The sequence below is a fragment of the Eptatretus burgeri genome, chromosome 12 (assembly GCF_056783735.1).
Source record: "Eptatretus burgeri isolate ZD-2024b chromosome 12, Ebu_testis_v1, whole genome shotgun sequence".
NCBI lineage: Eukaryota > Metazoa > Chordata > Myxini > Myxiniformes > Myxinidae > Eptatretus > Eptatretus burgeri.
The window spans coordinates 44821484-44834328 of record NC_140972.1 but is presented as its reverse complement, the minus strand read 5'-3'; the positions used below and the strand labels follow the sequence as shown (position 1 = coordinate 44834328).

Below are 12845 nucleotides of genomic sequence, written 5' to 3'. Positions count from 1 at the left end.
AGCGTATACTGCAGCGAGTCTTCCACAAGAAGAAATTGATGAGACTGATATTGATGTTCTATACATCAGTGTTCCCGCTGCTGAAGAAGTACGTCCTCCTGTTTGAGATGAAGGCCCCACTGATCCACAAGCTCAATGACCAGCAGGTGGACCTTGTCTGAGAGTTCATGGCCTGCTTTGTCAAACCTGAGAAGCTGCCATCCTCAGGCAAGAGACTTCAGACCCTCGACCTGGATGAGAAAGCCAACCTGCTACAAGTGAAGAAGATGTTTCTTGGAGTTGGTGTGTCTGAGATTGTCAACACTGTCCGTAGTGGAGATGGAGAAGTGCATGACTTCTTGCAGAGTGTGGAGAAGGCCTATGTGACATGTGGAAAGTACCTCCAGAAGAAAATGCCCCTGCATAATGCTGTCCTCAGAAGTGCCTCAGCAATTGATCCACTCAGCAGAGAGCACACTGTCAGCCAGGAGCAGCTCCTGAAGTTGCCACGCCTAGTGACAAATGTCCTTGCACCAGAGGAATGTGATGCCTTTGAACTGGAGGTTCGGAGTTTCCAGATCGACTCTAGCCTGCCACCAGCTCAGGAAGATGAGTCTGCTCGCATTGACGACTGGTGGACCAAGGTCTTTGAAGGTGGAAAGTACCCCCTTCTCTCAAGAATGGTGAAGGCTCTGCTGTCCTGCTTCCATGGGCCACAAGTTGATAGTGCCTTCAATCTCATGGGAGATGTCTTGGATGTCAGATCACACCGACTAAACATGGAGACCGCGCAGTGATGGGTGTCAAGTACAATCTTCGATCATCAGGAAAAACTGCAGTGGAGTTCTACAGTAGGACTGACAAACTGCACAGTCCCATAGACCTAGACCTGTGCAAGAACATGAGGGGAGCCTACAAAACCTACAAGGCAGAACTGGCAGACAGGAGGGACAAAGAAGAAGAAAGAAGGTGAGAAGTGGGTGCAGCTGCTCTCAGTAAGTTGACCAAGCGCAAGACCAAAGAACTGACTGAAAAGGCTGCAAAGAAGGCAAGACTTTCCCACCAACGTTCAAGCAAGAAAAAGCACAACCTGAACCAAAAGACAAAGAAGTGAATAATGTTCAGTGGTTAGGCGCCTGTCGACATTATCGACTCAAGAACCCAACAACTAGTGGATGCAACAGTGTTACCAATTGTGAACTTATTTTGCAAACTTTTAGTGCAACTTGTTATCAATTATTGTCAACTTATTATGCAACTTGGTATCAATTATTGTCAACTTTGTTTAATTTGCTATAAAGACAATGAAAGAATATTATCCTACAGATTGATTCATGATTTGTACAATGAATTTTGACAATTTACATTACAACATTGATTAATAATTTGCAAGATGAATTTCATGTCTTCAATGATTGTCTTCAGTGCTTTTACCCTGTTAACAAGGACAACACTATACACAATCCTCTTAAAAGGGACCAGGAAATGCAGTAGAATGCAGGTGAGAACACCTGGAACCTTTAGCGTTCGGGGGCCGCCCAGGCCCCCGAACCCCGGCCTAAAAAAATTTTCGCCTCGGCCCACCGTTTTTTTTTTCAGCTAATTTTTTTAGATTCACTCTCATGACTGTCACTCCTCCCAATCTTCTCCTGCCTGAGCACTGCCCCCTTTCCCCTTCCCTCTCACACTAAGATTAATATGACCGTTTGCCAGGTGGGGTCATAGAGGTAAGAAGACTGGTTTTGAAAAATAATTATATTTTTACCGAGAAGCATAAAATATAATGATGGTAGGCAGGCAGATACAATATGCTGTTTGTTTGTGCACGCATGCTTAAGTCTCATTCTCATTCCTGAGTATTCCCTTTTTTTCTCCATGTTCCTTTTGATATGGTTGTTACTTCATTCCTGTGTAAGCATGCATAATCCTCTCACCACCGTGCCAAATTCTTCATTCTTCACATGTGCAGCTTGTCTGATGTCTGATATCGGCTGTTTTGTTTTTTTCCTTCCTTTCCAAGTTGCCATATGACTGTGTGCATGTTCATTCACATGTGACTGTTTGTGCTTTAGTATTGGAGTCGGGATGCAGCGACAGCTGGAAAGGCAGAGATGCTTTTTCTTGCACCCACAGTTCCTTGTGTTGCTTCCTTGTGTAACCCAAATAAGAGTGTGATGGAGAGTGAGTGATGGACCACTGTTTGCTTCGACCACACAGGCTGAGCACATCTCATCCCGCTCTTCTTAACTGCATGGTGCTGCTGTTACACTCTGTTGTGGAAAGTTCTCCATTCCCGATTCCAAGTGCAGTCCCTCGGCATCATGCTTCCTCTGCCAGCTATGATATCCCAGGTGTGTAACAACCTGAGACTCTCATTTCATATTATTTGGTATGCATATGTGTCGCTCAGCTGACGGGTTTCATCAAAAGACATCTTGTTCTCCTTCAGAAAACGTATTGCATGTCTGTCTGAGTCTCGATGGGGATGTAAAATTCAGTAAAACATGCAAAAAAGGATCTTTTATAACACGTAATTGTTGTCGTCATTGCTATTGTTTGCGCCTTCCACGTACTTTTGGATATTAAAAAAAAAATTTGTTTCAATAATTTTGTGTGCGTCTTTCTAAAGGGTTCCTATTCTCATGGAATAATAAATGTTAGCGTTGGGATCGCTTGATACACTTTATGAAAGCTTGAGGTCCTGCTTCTTCTTCTTCAATCCTTGAAAGAGGGGCTTCTAAACTGGGCATCGTTCAGTAAATGGAAACAACTTTTTGTTCCAAGTAAATTAATTTATTTGCTTTCCAATCAAGTAAATTGTGTATTAGCATTCCTACGGTACCATTTTTATTATTCTACGATAGCAGAAACTCTTTCGAATGATGCGACACACACACACACACACACACACACACACACACACACACACACACACACACACACACACACACACACACACACACACACACACACACACACACACACACACACACACACACACACACACACACACACACACACTAGTAATAGATGATCAAGTAAAATTGTCAGTTAAAACAAATCCCCTTATTTGATCTGCCTGGATCTGTCTGAATAGCATAACGGGCCATCCACGTACTTAGAAAAATGGTACAATTTTAACCTTTGCCCCTTCACATACCCTCTACAGTCGACCCAATCATCTCCTTCCTCTTCTCTACTTTACTTCTTTTTTTATTTTCTTCTACCTCCTACCATGTAATTCACTACTCCTTTTATATCATTTTTTTTCCTCAATACATACCACCCCCCTATGCATACATGCTGTGTAGATTGTCCCAAAATAATATCTAACAGTTCTCCCAAGTGCCTTTGAAATGCTGCCAGAAAACGCATTTGTGGAGCTCCTTATTTGGTACGATATATGCGCTACAAGAGACAAACGTACATATGCATGTGTAGCTCTTCGCCTTATTTGTGTCTTTAATGTGACTTTTAGGAGGATTTTCTTTCGATGGTCTTTCTGATGAAGAGGATGATGAACAACCGAGGGTAAGTTTTCAATGCTTCTCTTAATTTTAAAGCTTGATTTTGTGTGTTATTCAAAAATGAGAACCGAAAACACTTGTACCTGTGTTTATGTTGTGCTACTCTTTGATATCACAGGAATCGGATAGAATGATTTGTTTTTCACTTGTAGCATTTAAAAATGAGTAGTTTGGCGATTTAAACCTCGTTTACTTCAGCTTCGTTGATGAGGGTAAGTCAATCTGTAAAATGAATTTTAATGTCACTAATGTTGCCAGTTGTATCATGTATGATGTTGCATGGGCAAGTACGAGTCGTCATTTGTTGACCACTCGGTGCCTGACTTCTCTGCCTGTGGTGCTATTAATGGTGGAGCAGTAAGGATTCATTAAATTTTAACTTGAAGGTGTCATGTCATATGACTGCTCAATACAGTATGTCACGGAAAAATGTGAATGGTTTTGAAAAGGACACGCACGATGGAGAAGTCATCTGTGACAGGAGATACCAGTCGCCCAGGCCATCATTCATCGCATACACTCATTCATCGTTCATCCCAGGCCATTATCCGTCCTTTTTGAAACCATTCATATCATCCGTACACATTTTTGCATGACATGCTGTATTGTGCAGTCATGCCTCCAAAAATCTCATTCGGCACGACACCTTCACCAAGTTAAAATTTGATAGTTTGTACTATGTTGTGGTTATTCTCTAATGAATGTGATGGTTTCACACCGTCGCTAAGAAAAACCTTGATGAATCTTCGCTGCAACGGTGCTCTTGTAGTCGGGTAGCCACCTTCGCATCACAATTACTGGCACCACATATAGGGAAGTCGGGTACCAAGTGTCAACAAATGATTCATTCGCACTTGCCCCTGCAGTATCACGTATACTACGATAGCTGCATTTGCATACATGCATGATTAGTGGTAGTAAAAATCACTGTTTATTGCCTTACCCTTGTACTTCCCTGACATGGTGACATTCCGGAGTGAAATTACATGTGGCATTACTCATTTTCACAGTGTGCATATATCCCAAACTTATATTTCATATCTTTATCCGATGCAAGGTAAGAATTCTTTTAAAAAATTTTAATACAAGTATATATAACGTGTAATATGAGCTGAAAGTTGCAAAAAAATTGTACTGTATCGCATACAGTGGCTCTGGCAGGCTGTGGTTTACTGTGGAAGTGTTCATACAGAAGTCATATAATTGGCTGACCATGCTTTAAAACACTACATTTATTCTTGATTGAGCATAAGCCCATGGTAAAAAATACCACGATAAAAACGGAAGCGTTTTATGCCTTTGCTGACAAAGTTGCCAGAGGCATTACGTTTTCAGGTTGGCCATCCGTGATAGGTTTTCGTTGCCACGATAACTTAAGAATGGCTGAAGGGATCCAAGTCAAACTTAGTATAAGTATGTATAATGATGCAAAGATGAAATGATGGGGTCATGAGGTCGAAGGTCCAATTTGGTAAAAATTCTGGTACTTGTGAACTAGTGATGGGATTTTGACCAAATTTGGTATATGTATTGTGATGCAAAGGTGAACTGATTAGATTTCGGCATCAAGAGGTCAAAGGTCAGAGTCTGAATAGGTTTTTCTTTGCCGTGATAACTTGAGAACGGCTAAAGGTAACTAAGTCAAACTTGGTTCAAGTATATATAATGATGTAATGATAAACGGATTAGATTATGAGGTCAAAAGGGAGGTCAAAGGTCAGAGGTGCATATCGGTCAACGTCTTGATGTTGAAGAGTGCCGTTCTTGTTAACCTCCACCATCGAAGATTGGATGGAGGTTACTGTTTTCACCCCTTTCTGTTTGTTTTTTTGTTTGTGAACAGTATTACGGAAAAACTCCTCGACGGATTTTGACGAAACTTGGTGGGGGGGTTAGGTCTGGTCCAAGGATCATGCCATCAGATTTTGTACTTGGTCCAAAATCCAATATGACCGCAATGGTGGCCAATTTGAAAAAACATTTGAATTTTTTTTTTTGCATTTCTACATGTTTTAAGTGATTTCCAACCCCCCCCCCCAAAAAAAATTTAGAGAAAAAAAAATTGGAAATTTTTTTCAACAGAATTTCGATTTTTTTTTTTTTTGCATTTCTACATGTTATAAGTGATTTCCAACAACAAAAAAACATGCCAAAATTATAATTGCAGCTGATTTTGGAACTTCAGGTGGATATACCCACGTAAAATCAATTTCTCTCTCAAGGAATCTCGTTATGACGAATGAATTGAGTATGTAAAAGGGAAAGTTGCAAAGTATAACTCTGTGAGCGCTGTTGACATCAAATTGAATGAATAGGATATCAGGTTCACTTGAGTGACCTAGCAGTATTGTCGGCGGAGGTTTTGCACTCTACCGAGTGCTCCCCCTCTAGTTATTCTTTTGCTGGTTGAAAGAGCTTAAAAATGGGAGGTTGTATGTTGTTGATTTTGAAAGGACCCCAGGGAGTTGCATCCAACACACAAAAGAATCCTGGAGTTTAGGCATTTCCAAAGTGATTATTTAGTTTGGCTCCCCATCCTTATATCAGGGGAAAGAGAGATGCATCGTCAGTATTTCGGTCAGATATAATCGCTATCCCAGCGCTGTAATGATTGTGGTTCTATGGCCATTCCAGAATCGGATCAACAGAGGTGCTTCCAAACTGTCAGGCGGAATGAGCACGGACCAACCGGTCGACCTGATTTCTTACACATCTTTCGCAAAAGTACCATATAACGTTGCATCTTCCAGTGCATACACCTCAGGGCTCGTCTTTTGTGTCGCATCAATGAATGACATGAGACCCCTTACCATTGTTTTCAGAACTAAGCACCACATAATACCGCACATCGCACCCGCTCCTCTTACTCATCGCATCGACACCTCATTGAGCCCCAGGGGCCAACCCTGTTCAGGAAGGTCACCAACACCCTGATCTCTTCTTTCTGTCTAATTTCACTGGATGAATATGTTGCCCGTCTGTATTTTGTAAGGCTGGTTGTATAAGGGGTTTCCTTAAGTGCTTGGGGTAAAACTGTGTCTTTTGTGATACTGCAATTCTGTAAATACTTTAATCTTTGCAAATACATGCCTGCTTAATACAAGATTTGTTGTTTCCAAACCTGCTCGATTGTCTCTTTCCTTCGTTGCTTAGAGACAGCGTACATAATATATACATGGGAAGTTGTATCCCACTGATTCACTGCGCTCGTCGAGCTGGCAGTCCAACTATGGCTTCGTTCGGCCGTACATAATTCATAGACAAAGATGAGATGCTGAGAGCATGGTCCCTATCTGAGGTAACTTGGTCAATGGTAAGGTAACATGAGTCTTGGAGTGGGGACCCTGTCAGACTTAGCCTTCAGATGGCATCCGTCGTTATTGAGCAACCCGTCGAGTCAGAGTTATCTGTAGCTTGCGGCTTCAGGGTCGGAGGTCAGGAAGTGGGTCCGAGAGAGGCAACTCGTGACCCGGCAACAGGCCCATAATAATAATATATATATAATAATATATATATAATAATATATATATAATAATATATATATAATAATATATATATAATAATATATATATAATAATATATATATAATATATATATATATATATATATATATATATATATATATATATATATATATATATATATATATACATATACATACATATACTGTATGTATTCACACACACAACCTTAGCAGCAAATAATTTTTTTTTTCGGGAGTGACTGAGGCAGCTCTTGCCGATGCACTGCCCTGGTTCAATTCTTTTTGGTCTGATTGAAAAAGAAATACAATTTTCCCTGAGATTTTGATCCATTTGAAGCAACTTTTACTTCATAATTTTTCTCTCCGAGGAGTATTTGTGTTTCAGGGTGGGATAGATAGACAGACAGACAGACACAGCATTCGTGTATTATAGTGTTGTGGGAACAATATTTAGGGGTTAATGAAACTGTTTTGTTTAACGATAGTTTTCTTCACATGTGTTTAGATAAGCATGACATACTATTTGTGTAATAGATTTGTATTACGTATTTGCAGATAAAAGTCTGTTTTCCCGACACTACAGTTTTGTCTCTTCAAACCTCCTGCTGTGTTTTTAATGTTCTTTTCCTGTGTTTACAAAATGTATGAGAGCGTTGCAGCTCAAGCCCTGAGAATGTGCAGGTGTGGCGAATTGGCATCGAGATGGCCAGCTGTATCAATTTCAGGAAAAATACAAAGTACAAACTGGCTGGATCCTCTCTTTGCTCAGAAAAAAGTTTCTTCCCTTGAATTTGGGAATGACATGTAATCTTGAAACTAGAATGGAAATGGATACCAAGAACCTCAGCAGTGAAAGGTTATTTTTGACTTTACCACAGGTTGCTCTTGCCACCACTCCACCACGCCCTGACACGCTGCGCTACGCTGGCTTATCCGGTCCGAGACCCATCACTCAGAGTGAGCTTGCCTCAGCCTTGGCCATGGCAAGCACACCGGGCAGCAGTGGAAACACACCTACGTCTGGAATTCAGGTGCAAAACAACATTTTGATTACTCCAACATCCTCGTTAAATGTCTTGTTTTTCACAATGGCCCGTGTTCACTGCTATTCTTTTCCAATTTTTACCTTCAGTCCAGCAATTTAAGATTTCTCTAGAATCCATTCACCCTTTTATCTTGCAATATCATATTGCTTCACCAGTTGCTTTCACTCTTACCATCATATGTGGGATTTCAAGTTTTATTCTTTGGATTCTCACAGGCCTCAACGTCGGGTGCATCTATTCGCCCAGACCTCTTCACACAAGCACTTCAGCAAGCTTTGCAAGGTGGCACCCTGCCACCAGCACAGGTCTCTGCATTTTGTGCTGTCCTGTTCCTTCCTGCTATTGCACTCGATTTGCATTGTTGCTCATGCTGTAGGATGTATGGGAAGAGCTGTACCACAACATGGTTAAGGATGGTTGTGGATGCCTATTTCTAGTACGTGCCCGTAAAAATAAATAAATAAATAAATAAATAAATATTCCAACCGCGAGCAACAAACAACAACCACACAGGCCGTTTCTTCGCTCTCACGTGCCCGTACGTGCGTGGCACGGAAGTTCGCATATCAGTTACGATGATTCGCAATTTAGGTTTTGATGGCCAATTAGTCAATTCGCGCCAACGTATTTTGCCTTTTCGCAATGTCATCGCAAGGAAAAACAAAAAGAGAAGAGAAGAGAAAAAAATTACTTCCTGGTTCGGAGCATACCAGCACTCTGATGTTACCGAAATTTATGCACCGTCTCATATGAAAACGATCATAACTTGCGGCATTGTGTTTATCTATAAATGCGCATAAGAAATCGAGAAATTATTAGAATACACGGTCATCATTATCCGGAAGCCCGTACGTTGTAACCCGTAATGGGGAACGCGGCTGAGCTTCCCTTCCCCATCGGCCACGCCCACGCAACAACGTGTCTTGTCATTGGTTTGGTAAATAAATGGCCATAACTTGGGAAGCACTTGTCCGATTAATATCAAACTTTGAAAAGGCACATCCTCAGGTCCCCAGCAATATATCTGGCAAGTTTCAATTAGATCAGACCAGCGGTTGTTGAAACCGCGGTCGCACACACACACACACACACACACACACACACACACACACACACACACACACACACACACACACACACACACACACACACACACACACACACACACACACACACACACACACACACACACACACACACACACACACACACACACACACACACACACTGCTGGAATTATAGATAGATATACTATTGTCGCAGACCCGGGGTTGCGGGGGAACCATTAGGAAGGGGCTGTCCCTGGTTCCTCTCTGGACTCACCAGGAATTGCAGACCGTTTTACATGAATAACTTGTGGTGTGGTAGGTCGCTACTTGACCGCGAATGCCATTAACTTGACCATGTGACCCAGGGTCCTCAATCAGACAACCGTTTACCGAGGAATCGCGCCCTCGGTGCGTACTTTCGTTACTTACCGTATCAGGTGCAACCGAGCAGAGCTGCCAAGTACGCACAGACTAGTGAGATTTTGGGGAATAACATCCTAGCTAAGCTGAGGTGCGGACCATGCGAGACCAATGGAGGAAAATACAAAAACTAGCTCGGTAAATTTCTAAAAGGCACATTTGTTTAAACAATAGTGAGGAACATTATGTGGCACAGTAAGGGATTTATTGCAAATGTGCTGTCGTGGAGGTGGCTGGGTTCGAATCCCGCTCCTGTCAGCAGTTGTCGGAGTGCTGGGGTTCGAATCCCACCACCTAAATTTGTGGTAGCCAGGCGGTTAACACCGACCAACCTCCTGGGATGGTCGAGCGGTCCTTATTCTGAGGAGGTGGACATGCTCATTGACATGGATTTCAGCGTGCGCTCGAAGATATGGCAGATGGCAACACCGCTGTATGGGGGAACACAACAGAGCCCAGTAAGAGCAATCGTGGATGGAGAAGGAGTACTGTGAATGGAACGGAAGGAGGATTATGGAGGATGGACAGCACGAGGGCGTTTGATCCGTGAACCCCACTACAAATACACGAAATGCGGTTTCTTTAAAAGGGAATACATTTAATGAAACACATATTTATACAGACAATAATGGAGTTGAAATGTAACGAATATAATAAACAACTTCTATGATCGAGGCCTGGCAAACACAAACAAGGTGTTTAAAAAAAAAAAATACCCACCCACCCATTTTTAAATACACTGGTATTCAGCCGAGCCAAGAGCTGGCCCTCGTCAATCTCGTAATGGGAAGCTTCGTCCGGCACGTGTACTTGCAAGCAAAATGGCACCGTCTCTTGTTGAGTCCGGGCGGAAGGTGCCTCCACCATCCACGTGCACACACAGGCAGAATGGCGCTTCACTTGTACCAGTCTTCCACACTCTACACGTGCAAATCTGGCCAGCACCTCCTCGATAGGCTCTGCTCAATCTGCTCTGCTTGATCACTCCAGACATGCAAGCCACCCTGCTCGATCTGCTGTCTCCTCTGCCCCCAGGGCGTGGCCTCCTCGCCTCCAACCCCGGGAAGGTAGGGCTCCTGTTGTTTCAGGGACTCTGTCCCAAGCTCACTCGGTCAGGCTTAGAATATGAGAACATACACAAAATCGGAGTTAAATCACTTACAGGGAAACTTATTTTTAATCCCGAAGCTAATTAGCACCGCACCACCCCTCATGTGGTGAAATAACACTTAAGCTCACAGATTCCCTGACTCATTGACATTGAGGTGCTTCTACCCGTTCACGGACCATGCTACACTATGCAATCCTATCTGTACGATTAAATCAGTTCATATTGTTGTTCGTCTTTCTGCTGCTCCCGTTAGGGGTCGCCACAGCGGATCATCCGTTATGATCCACATACTGATTTGGCATAGGTTTTACGCCGGATGCCCTTCCTGACGCAACCCTGGTCGCCTCTTACGACACAGGGATAAGGATTGGGTTTCGCCATGATTTCGGGCTGCCCTACACCCTCTCATAGCACGGCCCAGTACAGAGCTCGGTCATCAAGCGATCCTCCAACCCAAGCCTCCGAGTAGCCGGATTACAGGCGCACGCCACTGCCCGGTTGATTAAATCAGTTCATCTACCCCCATAATCATAACAGTACATGTAGCAGGGGAAAGCAAGGAATTTGTGGGTGTGGCAAAATACATGCAATATTTACAAAAGAAGAAGACAGAGCAGAGTTATCCTAAATATCCTTAAGACAGTCTTAACTTGTGCTTTGACAAGTGCTATCTCTCACACACACAAACCTGAGGAAAATTCTATATATATATTTTTTCCGTCTGGCCCAAATCAAAATTAAACTTTTGTCAAACCGTTCACCATGTTGGATAACATCATTCCATTTGGTGGCATTTCAAACCCATCCCAATTGTCCAATTCTGGACAATTGGGATGAAATGCCATTGCCATTGGTTTTAAATATTGCTACAATGTTAATATTTGAGCATTTTATTTCCTGATCACTTACAAGAAGTTAATAATCATATAAATGGGTTAATGTCACACATTTGATTTTAGGGTCTTGTTTTACTCTTCTTTAATGAGCAATTCCCTTATGTAGTATTGCTGTTTTGACTTCAGTGGCCCTTCTCTTGCATTGCTTAGCATCAGTGGCAGCAGCAACTGAAGCAACTTCACGATATGGGTATTCAGGATGCAGAATTGAGCCTCCGTGCCCTACAAGCTACCGGTGGAGACCTACAGGCTGCGTTGGAGCTCATTTTTGCTGGCATGGCTCCATAAACTATACAGCTCAGCAGGATTGGAACTGGTAAATAGACTAATGGCCCTTATGTGCTATTCGATACGCTTTGGCACAAATTCATGCTTTATCGGTAATTCGATTAAAAAAGAAAATCATCCTCCCCGCTCCCCCAAATAATCTAAGCTTCAGTCCGACCTATCCAGTTCATTTTATTCACAACACTATTTGTCAAATTTAAACTGTGACCCATTAAAACAATGATTTAGATTCTCGAGTATCCTCCTTTTTATTGTATACATTTACATGACTTATAAACATTCCAGATGCTGTTGTGTAAAATATACTACAGGTGCTGTTATAAGCACATCAAATTGCAGGCACACCTGAGATCACCACATTTGATATGGATAAGGCATAAGGAACCAAATGCAAGATGTTAATTTGCTTTCAAACAATACCTTTGGAAAACCAAAAATAACTAATAATTTGAATAGCATGCACAAAGAACATAAGCTTGCTTAGAATGTGCCAGTTCATGCGTTTTTGGTTTGGCGGTCGATTTGACCTGTACACAATGCAGGTTTAATTTCATTGCGAGATAGCTGGGATGTATTACATGCCAGGTCACCAGGAAACAGTTGGAGATATGCTGGTTCGCATAATGGGGTACCCAGCTCCTAAATTTCCTTCAAGGTTACGATCAGCAAATGATGCAGATACATGTATTGTGGAAGGGTTGGGAGAAACACGTCCAAATGTAGGGTAAAAGTGCATGAGGAAGTGCATGGACTGCTTAATGCAGCATTTATCCCTCAACAGTACACCCCCCCCCCCAAAAAAAAAACAAAAAAGAAAGAAAATGAAACATTTGCACAAGATTCTATTACACAAGCAATAATCACAAGTCCACAAACTGAGCCAAATGTGAAACAACAATCAACTCAACAAAAAGGAACAACTTGGACACCAGAAAATTCTACAAGGTTTGAAATTTTTTTTTTTGATTATTCATCATCACTCGAGCTGCCATCAATGGGGTACACCAGGAACATAACTTCAGGTCTGTTGGGTACCAAGGCGTGG

General features: G+C 42.2%; 1 protein-coding gene across 2 annotated transcripts in view; it reads left to right on the top strand.

Annotated features, from left to right (window-relative positions):
* UBL7 (ubiquitin like 7) overlaps nucleotides 1-12593 on the top strand; it is a 53867-nt gene extending 41274 nt beyond the window's left edge. The window contains exons 6-10 of one of the 2 annotated variants that reach the window (XM_085850300.1): nucleotides 2197-2330; nucleotides 3458-3510; nucleotides 7869-8021; nucleotides 8252-8341; nucleotides 11639-12593. In XM_085850300.1, coding sequence (XP_085706426.1) covers nucleotides 2197-2330; nucleotides 3458-3510; nucleotides 7869-8021; nucleotides 8252-8341; nucleotides 11639-11662 — 454 coding nt within the window. In that variant the 3' untranslated portion in view covers nucleotides 11663-12593. The remainder of the gene's footprint in view (nucleotides 1-2196; nucleotides 2331-3457; nucleotides 3511-7868; nucleotides 8022-8251; nucleotides 8342-11638) is intronic. The other variant, XM_085850299.1, reaches the window with a different exon arrangement.
* The last annotated feature ends 252 nt before the right edge of the window (nucleotides 12594-12845 follow it).